The sequence below is a fragment of the Monodon monoceros genome, unplaced genomic scaffold, assembly GCF_005190385.1.
Source record: "Monodon monoceros isolate NGI ecotype Baffin Bay Population unplaced genomic scaffold, NGI_Narwhal_1 Super_Scaffold_6, whole genome shotgun sequence".
Taxonomy (NCBI): Eukaryota; Metazoa; Chordata; class Mammalia; order Artiodactyla; family Monodontidae; genus Monodon; species Monodon monoceros.
In genome coordinates this window covers 40,539,271-40,555,277 of record NW_021703783.1, presented here as the reverse complement: position 1 = coordinate 40,555,277, position 16,007 = coordinate 40,539,271, and the positions used below count along the sequence as shown (strand labels likewise).

The following is a 16,007-nucleotide window of genomic DNA, read 5'->3' as shown; positions in this document are numbered from 1 at the left end:
GTGTGTGTGTGTGTGTGTGTGTGTGTGTGTGTGTGTGTGTGTGTGTGAAGGGGTGACTAGGCCTGGCTGGCAGCTCTGCTGGAAAGAGCTTGCTCATCTAGAGAAGGTGTGTGCGTGTGTGAGAGGCCATATGCAGTTGTGTGTGCACAGCATGGCCCTGAGACGCTGCTCACATACAGAATTCCAGGGTTGCAACAAAGAGTCAGTGTGAAGAGCGAGGCAGTATTTCATAGGGCTGCTGACGGTGTGTCTGGGGTTTGGTGAGGCCGGCCGGTGGCCTGTCTGTAGTCCAACAGGGGTTATTTGGATGGCACGCAGGTGAACGAGAGAGCACAAAGCCCCCCTTTCTGGAAACCTCAGCTGGGCTTCCCCTACCTCATTTGCACCCCAAGAATCTGTCCCAGGGTCTGCGGAGTGGGAGTGAACCACCCTCCCCACATGAATGTACTTCTTGCAGAGGGCAGTACAACTCAGTATCTTGGGACTTGATTTTCCAGAGTTCCTGAGGCAGCTAAGGGAGCATGAGTGAGGAGGCAGAGTAGAGAGTGGTGGCGGGGAGAATGCCGAGAGCCAGCAGCCCGTCCCCAGTGAAGTTCTCCATGTGCCCCTGTGCCCTGGACACACTGAGACCAAGGTCAGGGTTCAAAGTGAGGTCAAGGTAGGGGAAGCGGTCAGACTAGGCTGTATCCCCAAAGGTCGCCCTGCAGGAGGAGGGGCTGAAAGAAGAAATCCCAGGGAGGAGCCAGAACCAGGGCAGGTAGCTGGGGAGGGTGCGGCTGGCAGCAGGGGGACAGGCCTGGGCAGAGAGGGGGCAGTGGAGTGGGGAGGAGGGGAAGGCCTGGGTCCAGAGAGCTTGCATGGGAGTGGGGCACGCATCACCTAGTGGTGAATGAGAGGGACCAGTGGGGAGAGGAGGGGATCCTGGAGTCTGGGAGACCTCCCGCAGTGGGACAGTGGCTGAAGGGGGAAAGCGTATTCTCTCACTTCTCTGCCCTGCTGTCCCTTTTTGGCTGGGACATCTAATGGAGGGGGATTGGAGGCCTAAGTCTGATGCCAAAGCCACACTCACCTGGAGTCTGGGTCTCTCTCTTCAGCCTCTCTCCCCTGATCTGTGGGAGGGAGTGGGGGTGGTCCCTGAGGAGTCTGGAACTTCTCCCTGGGGCTGGCTCCTGAATCCTACTGCTGGGTCCCTAGCACCTTGGAGACATCCATGTTGAGAAGGGCAGCCTTGCTCCATCTGTTGGGGTGCTCTAGGGGCCTGAGTGGTTAAGGCAGGCGTCTCAGAACCTCATGGTGGAGGAGGGTAGTGGGAAGGGGAGCACCTGCGGCCGCGGGGGCAGCACAGGCCTGTGTGCGTGCGAAAGCGGAGGGGTGTGTGTGTGTCTCTGTGTGTGTGTGTACACACACGCACACAGGTTTGGGTGTGCCTGCTCACACACATGCATAAAACCCTGCTATCTGTGTCCTCGTGTATCTCCATGTTTTTGAACACTGGTGAGTTGTATGTTTGTTTTAACGAGACTGCAGGGAACAGAGTGTGATGGGAGGGAAGGGAAGCCTTGCCCTCCTCCCCCTCTTGAGGAGATAGCTGGTGTCCTGAGGACCTAGCTCTACTTGTCCTCTGAACTTGGTGACAGTGTCTCTGGGCACCATACTAAGTAACATGGAGAAACTGAGAGCAGGCTGGCACAGGAAGAAAAAGAGTTCCACTTAAACTGAAAAAGAGAGACTCAGAGACCTAAACGAGATGAGAGGGAAATAACACAGGCTGAAAGGCGCAGACACAGAGAGAACCCAGACTCCGGGAGAGGCAAAGGGCCTTGTTAAGCAGGCGGTACTGGTGGTGAGCAGGCGGCAGCGAGGCCTCCTCCAGGAAAAAAACCCAGCCGACTGCCTCCTTCCCCTCCCCTCCCTGGTCTCTCCTGCTCAGGCTCGGGCTCCAGCTCCAGGCCGACACAAACGGGGCTTTGATTGCAACAGGAAACCTCTCTGGCGGGGGGAGCTGGGCAAGCCGCCGCCGCTGGGGCCCAGGCTGCACCCCCCTCTCCTGGCCCCCTCCCCGGTCCCAGCCCCCATCCTGCCCAGCACTCCTGCTTTGGGGCCCGTCCCTCATTCACACCTCCCTATTCCTTCGCTCCACTGCTGCCCCCTCCTCCAGAGACCCCTCCTATTGCCCTTCAGGTGGGACTCCTAAGTTAGGACTTACCCTTGGGGTGGGGCCTCCTTGGCTTTGAAATGCCCCAACTTCAGTTTTTTGAGGGAAGGTTCTGGAAGAAAAGGAGAATTTAGCTTGAGGAATTCAGAGCCAGTTATCCTCAAGCCCCTTCCAGAAGGTGGCAGGAGGGGAGGAAAGGAGGGATGAAGGGGTTAGCTGTTCCTCCCCGCACAGCCTCTTGTTGGCCAAATTCATCCTTGCCAGGGTGGTAGAGGCTCTGAGGGGTGACCACACCAGATTCAGTGCGAAGGGCTTCATTAGTGGGGGAGGGGTACACTTCTCCTTGCCTCTGGGGCCATGACTTTGTGGGGCTGTAGCTGGGAGGGGTGCGCCTTGGTGGTGGTGATCACAGGGAAGGGGGTGAGTCAGGCAGCAGCCCCCCCTCATACTCCCACCAGGCTGGTGGAGAACATCTGGTTCCCATGAAATGCTAGAAGGCTAATGGGTCTAATTGCTGCAATAAGGGCTGGGGGGACTTTGGGGAAAAGAGGGGGCACTAGATTCCCCCATCCTCTTACCTTCTCCTCAAGGCTAAGACTGTCTAGAATGGGGGGTCGGGGTTGGAGGTTAGGGTGGGCCTGACACCCCAACGCCTGGTCCCTTCTAAGGCCCCCTCTCCCTGCAATGCCTGGGAAGCACACACAGATGGGGTGATGAGGAGTGGGGTGCATCTGGTGGAGAGAAAAGGGGGCTATTGAGAACTCATGACTTCCTGGAGCCCTCCCCCCACTCCTCCTGTGCCCTACTCCCAACCCCCCTCCCTGTGGCCTGGCCACTTCTGGTTCTAATTACCAACCAGGCAGGCCTGACTTAATTGGGACCTTTCAGATTTCGGAGGGGGAAGGGTGGGGGGGACTGACAGCCTAGAGTTGTCTAATCAGGGCTCTCTTCTCCCCTTGTTTTGGGGGTACTCCCCACTTTGCACTTAATTGACTTTTTTTTGCCACTGGCCAGGTTCTGATTCAGAAGTCTGTCACCCCTTTTTTCTTTTTGTGGGGGATGGCTGGAGTCAGAAATGGGGTATTTGGGGTTGGGGGCAAGAACAGGGAGCTCAGGCTGGACTGGAAAGAGCAATGCATTCCCTCTTCATCCCTGCTACGAGTCCTCCGAGTCGGCCCTGCCACCCCGCGGCCCCCCATCCGCCAACCAGGCCCTCCTTCCCAACCCTGCCCCCTTCAGTCCCCGGCAGCCACCCCGGCCCCTCCTCCGCGCCTGCCTTCCCTTCCCTCGCCTACTCTGGCACCCCTTCCTGCTCTTTATTCTTCCAAACTGGCGCCCCACTCCTGCGGCACCCCAGTGCGCCCCCCACCCGGTACAACAGATTCTTAGAAAAGCGCGCCCCGCCCTGGCCCAGCCACCGCCGCCGGGAGGGGGAAGGGGCCGAGCCGGGCGCCTCTCCCGCTCCCCCGGCACTCCCCTTGTGAGCGGCGCTGACAGAGCCGGCTGGGCCGGCCCGCCGGGCGGCCGGGCGGCGGGCGGGGCGCGGGGAAGGGGGCGGTTTCCGGGAGTCGCCGCCGCTGGCGCTGTCCCGGGGCCAGGGTCCCCGACTCGGCCCGGCTCGGCGAGGGCAAACTCTTGACGTGGCCCAACTCCCGCCCCCCCCCCACCCCCTTCTCCGCCGGTCGAGGGCACTCAGTGCCCGGAAGGGGCCCGCGAGGGAGGAGTGGGGCGGCCCTCGGAGATCCGAAGGGCACTAAGTGTGGCGCTGAAGGGGAGAAGGGGCAGTTTGCCACTGGTGGGGGTATTTAATGACTCTGAGAACAGTTACCGACCAGACGCGCAGTTATTGCCGAAGAGGCACTTGGCACTTGGGGGCGACTGGCACGGTAGCGACTCTGGGGGAGGGGAGCTGGCACTCAGGAAGGCAGTGTCGTCCGAGGCGCAGCTGGCACGGCGGGAGCAGTTTGGGGTGGGAGTCTTGTGCTGAAGTCAGGTTCGAGGAAGGGGCACTGGATGAGCTCCGGGAGTGTCAGCCGCAGGATGGGGCTTGGGGGACTCGGAGGGAGGCGGCCCGGGCCGCGGCGGAGGGAGCACTCCTCGGCCTAAGAAGGGTAGACTCCGGCTGCGCAGGAGGGGCGGGGGGGGGGGCGCTCCGCGGCGGCGCGGGCTACGGCCTGGGCGGGGTGGGGCGGGGCCGGGTCAGGAGGAGGTGAGCGCGCCCGGCCACCCGCCCCGAGGGGGGTTCCCGGAGAGTTCACGGCGGGAGCGCGCTCCGGCCCTCCGACCGGGGGTGGGAGGACGGGAAGGAAGGAGCAGGCCGCGCGCGCCGAGCCGCAGGAATGTAATGTTCGGCCCTGCAGCGCGCGCGCGGAGGGAGAGGGAGGAGCCAGGCCTGGGAATGAGCGGGTGGAGGTAGTGCAGGTCCCTGGGCTCTGGAGAAGTGCCGCGCGCAGGGAACTTACATGTTTCCTCTCCCCAGTTCTCCTTGACACCCCTGCCTGTACTGACTTGTGTAAAAAAAGGAGCGCTGGGGGGAGGGGAAACTCGAAAGGAAATGCGTGTGCTCGGTTTCTCCACTCTTTCCCCCATCCCCGACCTTGGCACGCGCCTAAGTGCAAAAGCTTGCAAAGCCTCCGAGCTGTGGAGAGAGAATCCTTGCAAGAGTTCTCCCGAGCCAGGTGTGTTTGCAAAAACGTGTGTACACCTCTAATTTTATGCGCGTGCAGACATGCATGTGCACTATTGCCTATTTGCAGATGCGTGGTGCCTGCCAAGATAAATGCATGCTCGGATGTGTGTCTAAGCAAGCAAGCGCGCCACGGTGCGAGTGCGTGTGTTCCACTCCCAGCTCTGCTCATCTTGGTGCCCGGCCCCCTTAGCTCTCCAAGCCCCACCCCCCACCCCGCCGGGCTTCGCTTTTACAAAACGTCTCCCCAGTGCTAGCCGCCGAGGCGCCCAGAGTGAGGCGGACCGCGGCTGGAGCGGCAGCCCCGGCTCTGCGCCCCGCCCAGTCCCTTTCCCCTGCTGGGGATCCCCTTCTTCCCCGCCCACCCCTTACCCCCTATGCAGCCCGGCGCCCTATGCTAGCCCTCCCCCTCCCCCCCTCCAGGAGCGGGGCGCCGCCGGGGGAGGAGGGGGAATCGGCTGCGGGTCCTCGGTGTTTCTAGCACCCAGCTTCCCTCCAAGCCGGGTCGCGATGTACGACTGCATGGAAACGTTTGCCCCGGGTCCGCGACGGCTGTACGGGGCAGCCGGACCCGGGGCCGGCTTGCTGCGCAGAGCCACCGGCAGCTCCTGTTTCGCCGGACTCGAGTCTTTTGCCTGGCCGCAACCCGCCAGTCTGCAATGTAGGTACTCGAGCCCTACATTGGGGGTGGGGTGCGGGGTGCGGGACAGGCAGCGGCTCTCTCGTTCCGTGTGTAAAAGGTGGACCTGGGTTGCAAGCGGAGATTCTGACCCTTTCCATGTGAGGGCCGGGTGTGTAGGAAAGAGGTACTGGCCCTTTAAACGTGGGGGCCTCAGCGACTCCTTTGGGTGTGTGCAGTAGTGTTTGGAGTGTGTGTGTGTTTTTTATGGTGGGTGTATAGCTAGGACCTGTGGTTGGTGACCCTCCAGAGTTCCCGGGGATAGGGAGAGGCCGAGGTGCGTTGGTAGTTTGTGCCGGCAGGTCCGTGGCCCGGGAGGGTTATGGCACCCAGGACCGTGAGTGGAGTTCGTAAAGTCCATGTGGGAAGTCGCGAGTGTAAAAATATTATTTGCAGAGCGTGTGCATCCCTGGAGTGTGCAACGCCTCGCTTAGGCGGTGCGGGTGTGGGCGTAAGGGTCTCTCCAAGCAGCGTCGCCCTCCGCCAGCGTTGGCAGGTCCGCATGGCCCCGTGTGGGGATGTTTGTGACTTGAGGCCGGGAGGGCGTGTGCCCTGCGTGGCTGCGGGGGCGGTTTTGGAAAGTGCTGTGTTCGAGCGTGCACCCTCTGTGTGTGCTGCGTGCGGGGTGTAAGGGGTTGTGCACGCAAGCGGGGCCAGGCTGGGTTCTGGCGTCCCCCTCCCCCATTGAGAAAAGAAATTTTAGGAAATGTGTATAGGGTTGTGTGCACTTTTTCCTATGGCTCGAGCCCACAACTTCAGTAGGAAGCGAAAAGTTTCAATAAAAGTTGGGCTTACGGTGAGGAGTGGCCTGGAGGTGGCAGCGGCGGGGGGAGCGGGACTCCTGGGTCCCCAAATATCCACCTTCCCTTTTCTGTGAAATGGGAGATGCCAGGCCTGGGGCCCTGGAACCCCTTTCCAGAGCGGTAATAAAAAGCCGGGGATTGAGAGGCAGTAAAAATGAAGTCCAGATGAGAGGCGGCTTTGAAGCCCGGGCTGAAGTGCCTGGCTGGGGTGGGGGGGGGGGGGAGGGGAGCCTGGAACACCCCCGAATTTCCCCGGGCCTGGGACGGCTCTCGGAGCCCGGCGACGCGGGGCTGGGGGGCACGCTGGGAAGGGGCGCGCGGCGGGCGCCCTGGGAGTGCGCGTGCGGGGTCACTGAGCCCCCGCCAACGCGCCTCGCTCCTTGGCACTCGGCAGCGCTGTTTACGAGATCAGCTTTTTTTTTTTTTTTGGTCTTTTGGTTGCAGGGCAGAGCTGCTCAGATTTAACAACTGGGAGACTGGAAGAGGGAGGTGGCAAACAGTACCGTGAGGTGGGGTGGGGCAAGAATGAAAAGTGTAGCATTTAAAGGGCGGGGAAAGTGTGAACTATTGCCTTGCACCAAATCCTTGTGAATTCTTAACCTTCTCTCATGGCCCAATAGAATGGGGACGTGGGGTATGTTGGGAGGGGTGCTGAGATGGAGAGAATCTCCCAGGAAGGGTTTTTGTGGGGGCTGGGCAGGAACCCCATCTTTTCCAGGCCCAGGGAAGCCTGTGGGACTTGGCTGGCAGTATGTTTTTGCATTTCAGTTTGGACCAACAATTTTGGTCTCTAGGGTCTTGGTGGGTCTCAGGCCTGCTCCACACACTTTCAGAGAGAAAGTAGTTTAGACCTGTGTGTCTAATCCAGGGAAGGAAAGAGGTCCTTTGGTGTGTTTGTATTTGGCAGCGTCGGTGTCCTGGTGCTGTGTTGGCAGGCCGTGGGTGTTTGGGGGCAGAGCTTCTCGCTTGCAACTGTGAAGCGAGCGCGGGGTGTTGTGTGTCCTCCTTATGACTTGTGCATCCAGCTCCACGGTGTGGCTGGAGTGAGTGTGCCTCTGTGCCCGCCTGCCTGGGTGTTCTTTTGTGCCAGGGTCCCGTTGGGGTATAGGAGCCCATTGGTAAAATGCCTGCTTTTATGCCCAGTGTGTTGTTGATGTGTGAGAGTGTCTCCAAGGAGGTGTGTGTCAGATTGTGAGTCCAGGCTTCTCGGCCCTGGGCCTCGCAGCTGGGAGTGTTTACAGCCGGTTATAAAGAGTTTGTTTGAAGCTCCGCACAGCCTGGCCAGGAATTTCCTCAATTTCAGCAATTTGGGCTTTAAAAGGAGAAAACCCCAGAGCCACCCCGCTCCTCCCCTGCAGGGGCCCCTGCTTAGCCAGGAGCAGCATCCCCCTGGTGCTGGGGTTTCTGCCCAGGGCTGAGAAGGGAATCTCAGTGGAGTGACAACGATTAGCCTTCCTGTGCCCTTTGCTCCCAGACTGACCAGAGCTACTGGGCTGCGCTTTAGGGTTCAGGGACGGGAGTGTGCCAGAGGGGTTCCGAGAAGGGGTGACAGTACCACGCATATGAGAAAAGCTGCCCCTGGGCCTGTCTCCCTGCCACCCCCAGTCTCATAATAATTGGCTGGCAGTGGCCCATGCCAGTCTGACCACACCCAGGCCCTTTTGCAAGAGAGGAAATGAGGCAGCGCTCTGCGGGCAGGGAGGGCATCAGCGCCGAGTGAGCACCACCCCACGCACTGGCCTGTGGGCAGCACATGTGCCCTCAGAGGACACCGGGACCATCCTGAAAGGCATTCCAGCCCGCCCCCCATCTCTCAGCACCAACCGCCTCCCCCCGGCCCCGACCCCGGATTTCCCACCAGGTCCTGAATAGACTCCAGGCACCCTCCTTTCCTCCCCTCCTCTCTCCTTTTTCATTGGGGAATCTCACTCCAGCTGGATTCTTATGCTAATTGAGTGTCTGTGTGTGCCGGGGGGTGGGGAGGGCTTTCCTCCTGTGGGGAGGGTGGAGCTAGCCTGGAACCCCTGCGTCCGGGCCTTCCTTCTGTCCTTCTGGTGGCCTGGGTGGACTTCTGACCAGGTGGGCTACAGCAGGTTAGAAGGAAGAAGGTGTTCATGAGGTGGGTGCAAGCAAGGGACACTCCTTAGGGAGGGTCTTAGGGTTTTCTTGCATTAACTTAGGCCCTCCAGGTTTGGGCAACTGGTCCTACAGGTTGAATAATTTATAGATTTTTTTCAAGCCTCTGAAGATCAGCCACACACCCAAAAGAGGTTTACTCAGCAGCCTCCCAAACAGAGGGCGTCCTCCCTCCCACACTGTGCGTGGCACGGGCGGAGGTCTCTTTTGAGCTGTGTTTGGGTATTTGCAGGGGAAGTTTAGGAGTGAAGACACGGCTCAAGGAGGGTCCAGAGATGGCTCCCCTCCCCCATCAGCCCTGTTTACCCACTGTCGCCTGACTTCTCTGCTTTGCTACACCCCCAGCAGCTTCTAGACCTGAGAATCTGAGCAAATACCTGTCTTCCTTTCCCAACTTCTCTAACTCCTGGCCAGGTCACGTAGATCTAGTTAGAAGACCTGAGAGCCTTGGCTCCACCATAACTGGCAGTGTGGCACTGGGCTGGTCGCTTCTCTCTCTTGGCCTCAGTTTCTTTGGGTGTAAAATAAGGCTGTTGCATATGCCCTAACCTACCTTCCCAATACCTGTGTCCCATTTCCTCCACCGTCTCCGTGGTTTCTGGGGAAAAGGACACTGGCGATTGTTTGGGGGGTGATATGAGGGGGAGAAGCTCAAGGATTGTCTACCCTGTACTGCTTGAGAGAAAACGAGGTTCTGTTCTGCCTCCTGAACCTCCTGGCCATTTAGCCAGGTGCTAGCCACAGGTGGTCTGGAATTGGCCTCCTCACGCCCAGATCTATGGCCTCGTGAGGAGGAGAAGGGTAGGAGGGAGACTACCCAGCAGGGACCCGATGTGAGAGGGAGTGACTAGAGAGTTAAGAGCCACGGGCCATAACACACCTACTTTGTAGCTGGGGAAACTGAGGCCCAGAGAATTTAACTTCTGGGATGGCCTCGACCTAGAATTTGGAGAATTGAGCAGTGTCCCGTAGGGCATTATTGTAGGGGGAGAGGGCCAGACCGGGAGGTCGTAGTGGTTGTTTAGGGGTTTCTGGACGTGTTTACTGTGGGGCTGCATATGGGTTGTTGGGACTTTAAATCACTGTGGTGGCGATGGTGTTGTCACCGCTGAGCCAGAGGAAGGGGTGGGAATGGGGGGGGGGCAGTGTGTATCTGACGAGGATGCCTAGAGATCTGAGGGGTCCTTCCTCCCTGACCCTCACATCACTGCTTCCCCACAGCGGTGGAGACGCAGAGCACTAGCTCAGAGGAGATGGTGCCAAGCTCGCCCTCACCCCCTCCACCTCCCCGGGTCTACAAGCCGTGCTTCGTGTGCAATGACAAGTCCTCTGGCTACCACTACGGGGTCAGCTCTTGTGAAGGCTGCAAGGTGTGTACGTGCTGGAGGCGGGCGCACTGGGCATCCAGTTACCTGCGTGAGATCAGAGACTCACTGTGTGTGGGTGGGTATCCCTCTGAGGTGGGAGGGACTGGCTGCTTTGCACAGAGCTGGTTAATAGATTGGCTCAGGCCTGCAAGGCCTGTGAGAGGCTGGTACTCCCAACATCCTGCTTCACTGACCCTCCTCCCTTACCCCCAACTCCAGGGCTTCTTCCGCCGCAGCATCCAGAAGAACATGGTGTACACATGTCACCGCGACAAAAACTGTATCATCAACAAGGTGACCCGGAATCGTTGCCAGTACTGCCGGCTACAGAAGTGCTTTGAAGTCGGCATGTCCAAGGAAGGTAGGCCCTTAGGCCTGCCTGGGCAGGAGTGCTCCTGTCCTAGCCTGTGGTTGCCACCTTCTTCCCACTGGCCACCCCCACTTTCCTGACCTCTGCAAGTCCAGCCTCCAGCCGCCCTGGAGTGCTGTGCCTCCTCCCTGGCCAGTCCTATTTGATTAGCTCCATTCACCCAGGAGACCCCACCCCTTCCCATTCTCCCTTCTCAGAGCTTAACCCTTCCTCTGAATGAGTGAATGGGGGTTACCGGTGCACATTCCCTGTTTCATAGGGAAGTTAGGGGGGCTTGCCAGTCCCCTCCCCTGCTCCCAGGACTGAGCCTGAGGTGGATCTGGGGTGCCCCCCCTCCCCTGCACCATTGTGCTGCCAAGGCTATAAGTGGATATCCTGCTGCCTGCATATCCTGCCCCCCCTCCCCAGCTCCTGCAGGGTGACAGGAAGGGCAGGATGGAGCCAAAGGGCCTGGGGAGGGAGCAGGGCCTGCAGGCCCTGGGTGGGGCTGGGGAGAGCCAGCCTGGGAATGGGAGCTAGTGTAGGAGACAGGGAAACTGAGGCCCCGCCCAGGGTCCCAGGGAAGGGATGCTCCGGAACACATTAAGTTAGGGTAAGAGGGGATACCCAGAGGGAGGTTCTGAGGGTCTTGATCCTCTCCTTGCGCCTCCACCCCCCAGCTGTGCGGAATGATCGGAACAAGAAGAAGAAAGAGGTGAAGGAAGAAGGGTCACTTGACAGCTATGAGCTGAGCCCCCAGTTAGAAGAGCTCATCACCAAGGTCAGCAAAGCCCATCAGGAGACCTTCCCCTCGCTCTGCCAGCTGGGCAAATACACCACGGTGAGGAGTGGGCAGGGCCCCAGTGAGGGCAGGGGACCATTGACTTTGGAGAACGGGTAGGGGTTGTGTTGGAGGCCATGGTCCGGTGCTAACAAACAAGGAGGGCATCCGAATGCAGAAGGGAGAGCCTGGGGTGTTGGCAGAAAGAAGACAGCGCCCAGGATAGGCCTTCGTTTGTGTTCTAACCGGACCTTCCTGCAGAACTCCAGTGCAGACCACCGGGTGCAGCTGGATCTGGGGCTGTGGGATAAGTTCAGCGAGCTAGCCACCAAGTGCATCATCAAGATTGTGGAGTTTGCCAAACGGCTGCCCGGCTTTACAGGGCTCAGCATTGCTGACCAGATCACTCTGCTCAAGGCTGCCTGCCTGGACATCCTAGTAAGTTAAGACCCGTGGCCTGTCTTCTGCCACAGCCTGACCCTCATATGAGACCAAGGAGCTGGTCCACACAGAGATTTCATTATCTCTCTTCCCCCCTCCAATCTGGGACTCCCCAGATCTCCTCGAAACCCAAGCTCTTTTTGTCTTAATCTCTGCCCCTGAGATCTGACCCTAGACTTCCGGGTGCCCTGCCTCCTTCTGACTTCTCTTCCCTCCCCCAACTTCAGACCCTCCATCTCTCTGCATCGCTCCCCCTGCCAGCTTCACGTGGCCCTCCTTCAGGACCTAACCTCCTCACTTTCCACCTGCACCTCATTCCCTCTTTTCCCCACCCCCATAGCGCTCCTTCCCAGAGACAGCACTAACCCTGCCCCCTGCCTACCTCCAGATGCTGCGGATCTGCACAAGGTACACCCCCGAGCAGGACACCATGACCTTCTCTGACGGGCTGACCCTGAACCGGACCCAGATGCACAATGCTGGCTTCGGGCCCCTCACAGACCTCGTCTTTGCCTTTGCTGGGCAGCTCCTGCCACTGGAGATGGATGATACAGAGACAGGGCTGCTCAGTGCCATCTGCCTCATCTGCGGAGGTGCGGGGGCGCCCCCTGGCGTTTGCTCGGACTGCTTTCCCACCACACCCTACACCCGATTATCTCCCACCTGGAGGGAGACCTTGGTCCCATCCACAGACTCCTCAGCTCCAGTACAGACTCCCCGGCAGCCTGCAACAAAGGACAAGAAGAGGGGAAGAGCCAGGGGGAGCTGAGGAGACCCCCGATACCAGTGCTGACATAGAGGTCTGGGCAGGAGTGATTTACCAGAGAAAACCTCTTGCCAGAGGCGGGGAAGGGATTGGAACAGGGGAGATGTCCTGGGTGGGGCTCATGGTCAAAGTTTGGGGCCTGGAGGGCCATAGGGCAGGGCCACTTGTCACTGTCTTCCCCATCTCTTCCTTTCTCACTCCCCTGTGCTTGTCCCCCCAGACCGCATGGACCTGGAGGAGCCTGAGAAAGTGGATAAGCTTCAGGAGCCGCTGCTGGAAGCCCTGAGGCTCTATGCCCGGCGGCGACGGCCCAGCCAGCCCTACATGTTCCCGAGGATGCTCATGAAGATCACTGACCTCCGGGGCATCAGCACCAAGGGTTAGTCGGGAGCGAGCCTCCCCTCTCTCTTCCCGGAGCTGCTGGTCTCCTGGGTCAGGCAGAGACAAGAACAGAGTGGGTGAGAGCCAGGCAGCCTACGCCAGCATCCTAGCTCAGCCACGTGCTAGTGGGGACACTTGGGCAAGTGCTTTTCTTTTATTGTTTTTCTGCTTGTAAACTGGGCTAGACTTACAGCTACCTCCTAAGTTTTGTGAGGATGAAACGAGTTAACACACAATGGGCTTAGAACTGCACTGAGTTACAAATTCAGTTCCTCCGTTGCAGTAGCCACGTTTCCAGCGCTCAGTAACACTGTGTAGCCAGGTACTCCTGCGCTGGACAGAGGAGGTGTTTCCTTCATCACAGAAAGTTCTAGTGGACAACACTGGTTTAGGAGGATGCCTGGCAGATGGTGTTTGATAAATATTAGTTCTAATTATAAATGTTATTAAGAACAGCCCTAAAAAAAAAAAAAAAAAAGAACAGCCCTAGGAACAACTGGCAAGCTATGGACATTGGGGGCGGGGGTCCAGGGTCCAGGGAGTGGGGCTGGAATTGGGCATCACGTGATTTTTGAGGAGACAGCCTGAAAGGATGGGACAGATGGGCAACAGGCTTGGCAGAGAAGACAGGCAGAGGCTCCAGGCAGAGGAGCAGTCCCCGGGAACCCTAGAATAGGGAGAGGGTGACAGAGGTGGCAGGCCTGTGCTGGGAGCCCCCAGAGGGGAGTTAGAGGGCAGTCCAGCAAGGTTAAGGTGTCAGCCTTAGGGGCTGTACCTCAGCCCCCCCGAACCTCCTTGTCCCTCCATTGCAGGAGCGGAAAGGGCCATTACCCTGAAGATGGAGATTCCGGGCCCGATGCCTCCCCTGATCCGAGAGATGCTGGAGAACCCCGAAATGTTTGAGGACGACTCCTCGCAGCCTGGCCCCCACCCCAAGGCCTCCAGCGAGGATGAGGTTCCTGGGGGCCAGGGCAGAGGGGGCTGCAGCCCCCACCCTGACCAGGGCCCCTGACTTCCCCTGTCTCAGGGGTTGGGGGCTCCAGGCAGCAGACTGGCCATCTCCCAGACACCGCCAGTGACTGAGGGAGGACCTGCTCTGCCCTCTCCCCACCCCTTCCACTGAGCTCCTTGTTTTTGCCAAAGTTTCCAGGGGTGCCTCCGTGTTCATCCCCTTCCTGCTCTAACCGGCTCCCTCTCCAGTCTTGGGAGCCTGCCCTGTTCCCTCCAGGAGAGAGGGCAGAGGGGTGAGCCTGAGTTTGGACTCTAAAATCTCAGCACTGCCCCTCAGACACCAGGGTCCCAGGCTCCCCAGGGCAGGAGGAAGACCCTGCCATTCCACAGCCCCTTCCTCTGCCGGGTGCTTAGGCCTCTGGGAGCAAATAGGAACACTAGAGACCAAAGGGGGGGTGTAGGGGGAGGGCTGAGCCCACCCTCTTGCCCCAGTCCTCGGCGCCTAATGCTGCATAAGGCACCTGCTGGGTGCACGCTGCCCGCTGTGCCCCCGTCCTCGTGCCAGGTCAGGGTGGGGCAGGTCGGGCCCTGCATTTCTCTGGGGGGCCAGAGGGTGAAAGGGACAGAGGCAGGTCCATTCTGCACCTCTTTGCTTGGGCCCAGAGTTTACCTTATGCCCTCAGTTACAAGCCCCTCCCCCAGTCCTGTCATGTGCCTTGGGCTCCCCCTGCCCCCCATCTCAGCCATGGGGCAGGAACCCTCCTACACTACAGAGGGGCCAGGGGATCCCTCTCCCCCTGGTGCCTTCCCCTGTGACCCCCAGAGCAGCTTGGCCCAGGGAGGGGGGGGTGGGCACTGCTTAGCTGATCCCACCCTGACCCAGAGGAAGCCTCTATTTATTTATTAGCTTTTGTTTACACCCTGGAACTGACCCCTTCCTCCAGGGGTCTTGGGAGGGGGAGCCCAGGGCCCCTGTGACCCCTCCCTTCTTCCTCCAATCCCCAGTTTGTATTTAGCTGCCAAATAAGATTTCCACTGGCTCCCCTTTTTCTCTGGGGGGGTCAGGGTGCTGTCCCCTCCCCTGTTTACATCTCCCCTCCACCCCGCTGTGTCGCATATTGCTGAGTTTTCTATTTTTGCAAATAAAGTGATGGAAACTCATGGGATGTGGCTCCCTCTAGGGGGGAAGCAACGAGCTGATCTGCAGAGGGACGGGGTGGGGAGGGTGGATTTTGCAGCTTTCTTAGGGGAACTAAAGAAATAGGATGAAATGTATCTGGTTGGGTGTGGTGGGAAGGTGGCGGAAAGGGAGTCCACAGGGCCCTGTCCTGAGTGTCTGGGCCTCCGTGATCACCAGGTGTTGGAGCTTTGATTGGACTCTGTGAACCTCTAGTAAGGTCCTGGGCCTCAGAGGTCTTTAGGCTATCCCCACCCCAAGTTCTGTATACATGCACATCTGCCCTTCTCTGGGGAGGAGGTTGATGCAGTTTCAATTGGTTGTCATGAGGGTCCCTGGCCCCAGAAGAAAAGGACCACGGTGTACATCTAAGTTACAGTGTTTCTGCTTTATGCCAGCCCCTCACCCCATAAGCCGCCTACACTGTGACCCCACTATCACCTTCTGAGTCACTCCTTCTGCCCCCACCCTTCTCCCTGTGACCCTGCTTGCCCTCCACGACCCCACTGTTACCTTCTGTCCTAATACCTCTCCCTGCCCCTGCATGCCTTAACCTCTGCAACACCCCAACCTCAGCCCCATTGACTTTGGCCTCTGCCACTGCGCCCCTGGACTCTTCCCCTGCCCCCTGTGACTCCCCATTAACACCCCCCCCACACCCACCTTCTTCCCTGGGACAGTGCCTTGCCTACCTGCGCCTGGCTGTCTTCACCGATGACCCGACCGGTGCATGTGGGAGAGAGAGGTTGAGGATGTGGGAGTGGTGGAGGAGAGGAGAGGGGGGAAAGCAGAAGAAGAAAGTGAAAGAAACTCTAGAGGAAACCACAGGGCCTGTGGGGAAGGAGGGGTCATTGCCATGGCAACCCCGGTTGTGGGGGAAGGGCAAGAGGTCTGAGCCAGTGGCTGGAGCCCACCCAGAGGAGGACGCCCTTCTCCCTAGTTGCTCGTCCTACGACCCATCTGATGTTCACTGAACACCTGCTAGGAGACGGACCCTGCGGCCTCCGTCAGTCCCTTGCCGGTGGAGGAGACAGACCTGTGAACAGACGTCACATCCAGTTCCTTCTCAAAACTCCCTGTGGTCAAGTGTGGGCCTCAGCCTCTTTTCCCTGCAGCCTCGTCCTTGCCTGGCTCCAGCTGCCATGCCCGTGCTCAGCTTTGCGCAGTTCGCCTCCTCCACCCACGTCCCGGGCCCCGGCACCATTTGGCTCCTTGGCCCCCCAACTTCATTCTCTGAGCCTGGCCCTGTGCCTGTCTCTCCAACTTCCCAGCTGCCTGGTCCTTGAATTTTTCAAAGCCTCCCACCCCCATTACTTCTCATCCACCGATTCTCTC

General features: G+C 59.3%; 1 protein-coding gene and 1 long non-coding RNA gene across 7 annotated transcripts in view; one reads left to right on the top strand and one right to left on the bottom strand.

Moving 5' to 3' along the window:
- Positions 1 to 15,273, top strand: part of RARG (retinoic acid receptor gamma) — a 20,981-nt gene extending 5,708 nt beyond the window's left edge. For 2 of the 5 annotated variants that reach the window (XM_029205442.1, XM_029205444.1), the window contains exons 3-8: positions 9,681 to 10,187; positions 10,856 to 11,016; positions 11,218 to 11,394; positions 11,786 to 11,990; positions 12,384 to 12,542; positions 13,357 to 15,273. In XM_029205442.1, coding sequence (XP_029061275.1) covers positions 9,681 to 10,187; positions 10,856 to 11,016; positions 11,218 to 11,394; positions 11,786 to 11,990; positions 12,384 to 12,542; positions 13,357 to 13,556 — 1,409 coding nt within the window. In that variant the 3' untranslated portion in view covers positions 13,557 to 15,273. Of the gene's footprint in view, positions 1 to 5,045; positions 5,503 to 9,680; positions 10,188 to 10,855; positions 11,017 to 11,217; positions 11,395 to 11,785; positions 11,991 to 12,383; positions 12,543 to 13,356 lie in introns of those variants that run through there. The other 3 variants (XM_029205447.1, XM_029205446.1, XM_029205445.1) reach the window with 3 other exon arrangements.
- Positions 1 to 15,449, bottom strand: part of LOC114885524 — a 20,915-nt gene extending 5,466 nt beyond the window's left edge. The window contains exons 1-5 of one of the 2 annotated variants that reach the window (XR_003791123.1): positions 15,365 to 15,449; positions 12,521 to 12,591; positions 12,061 to 12,122; positions 11,780 to 11,932; positions 2,207 to 2,267 (exon numbers count right to left, since the gene is read on the bottom strand). This is a non-coding gene — a long non-coding RNA (uncharacterized LOC114885524). The remainder of the gene's footprint in view (positions 1 to 2,206; positions 2,268 to 11,779; positions 11,933 to 12,060; positions 12,123 to 12,520; positions 12,592 to 15,364) is intronic. The other variant, XR_003791124.1, reaches the window with a different exon arrangement.
- Between the last annotated feature and the right edge of the window lie 558 nt (positions 15,450 to 16,007).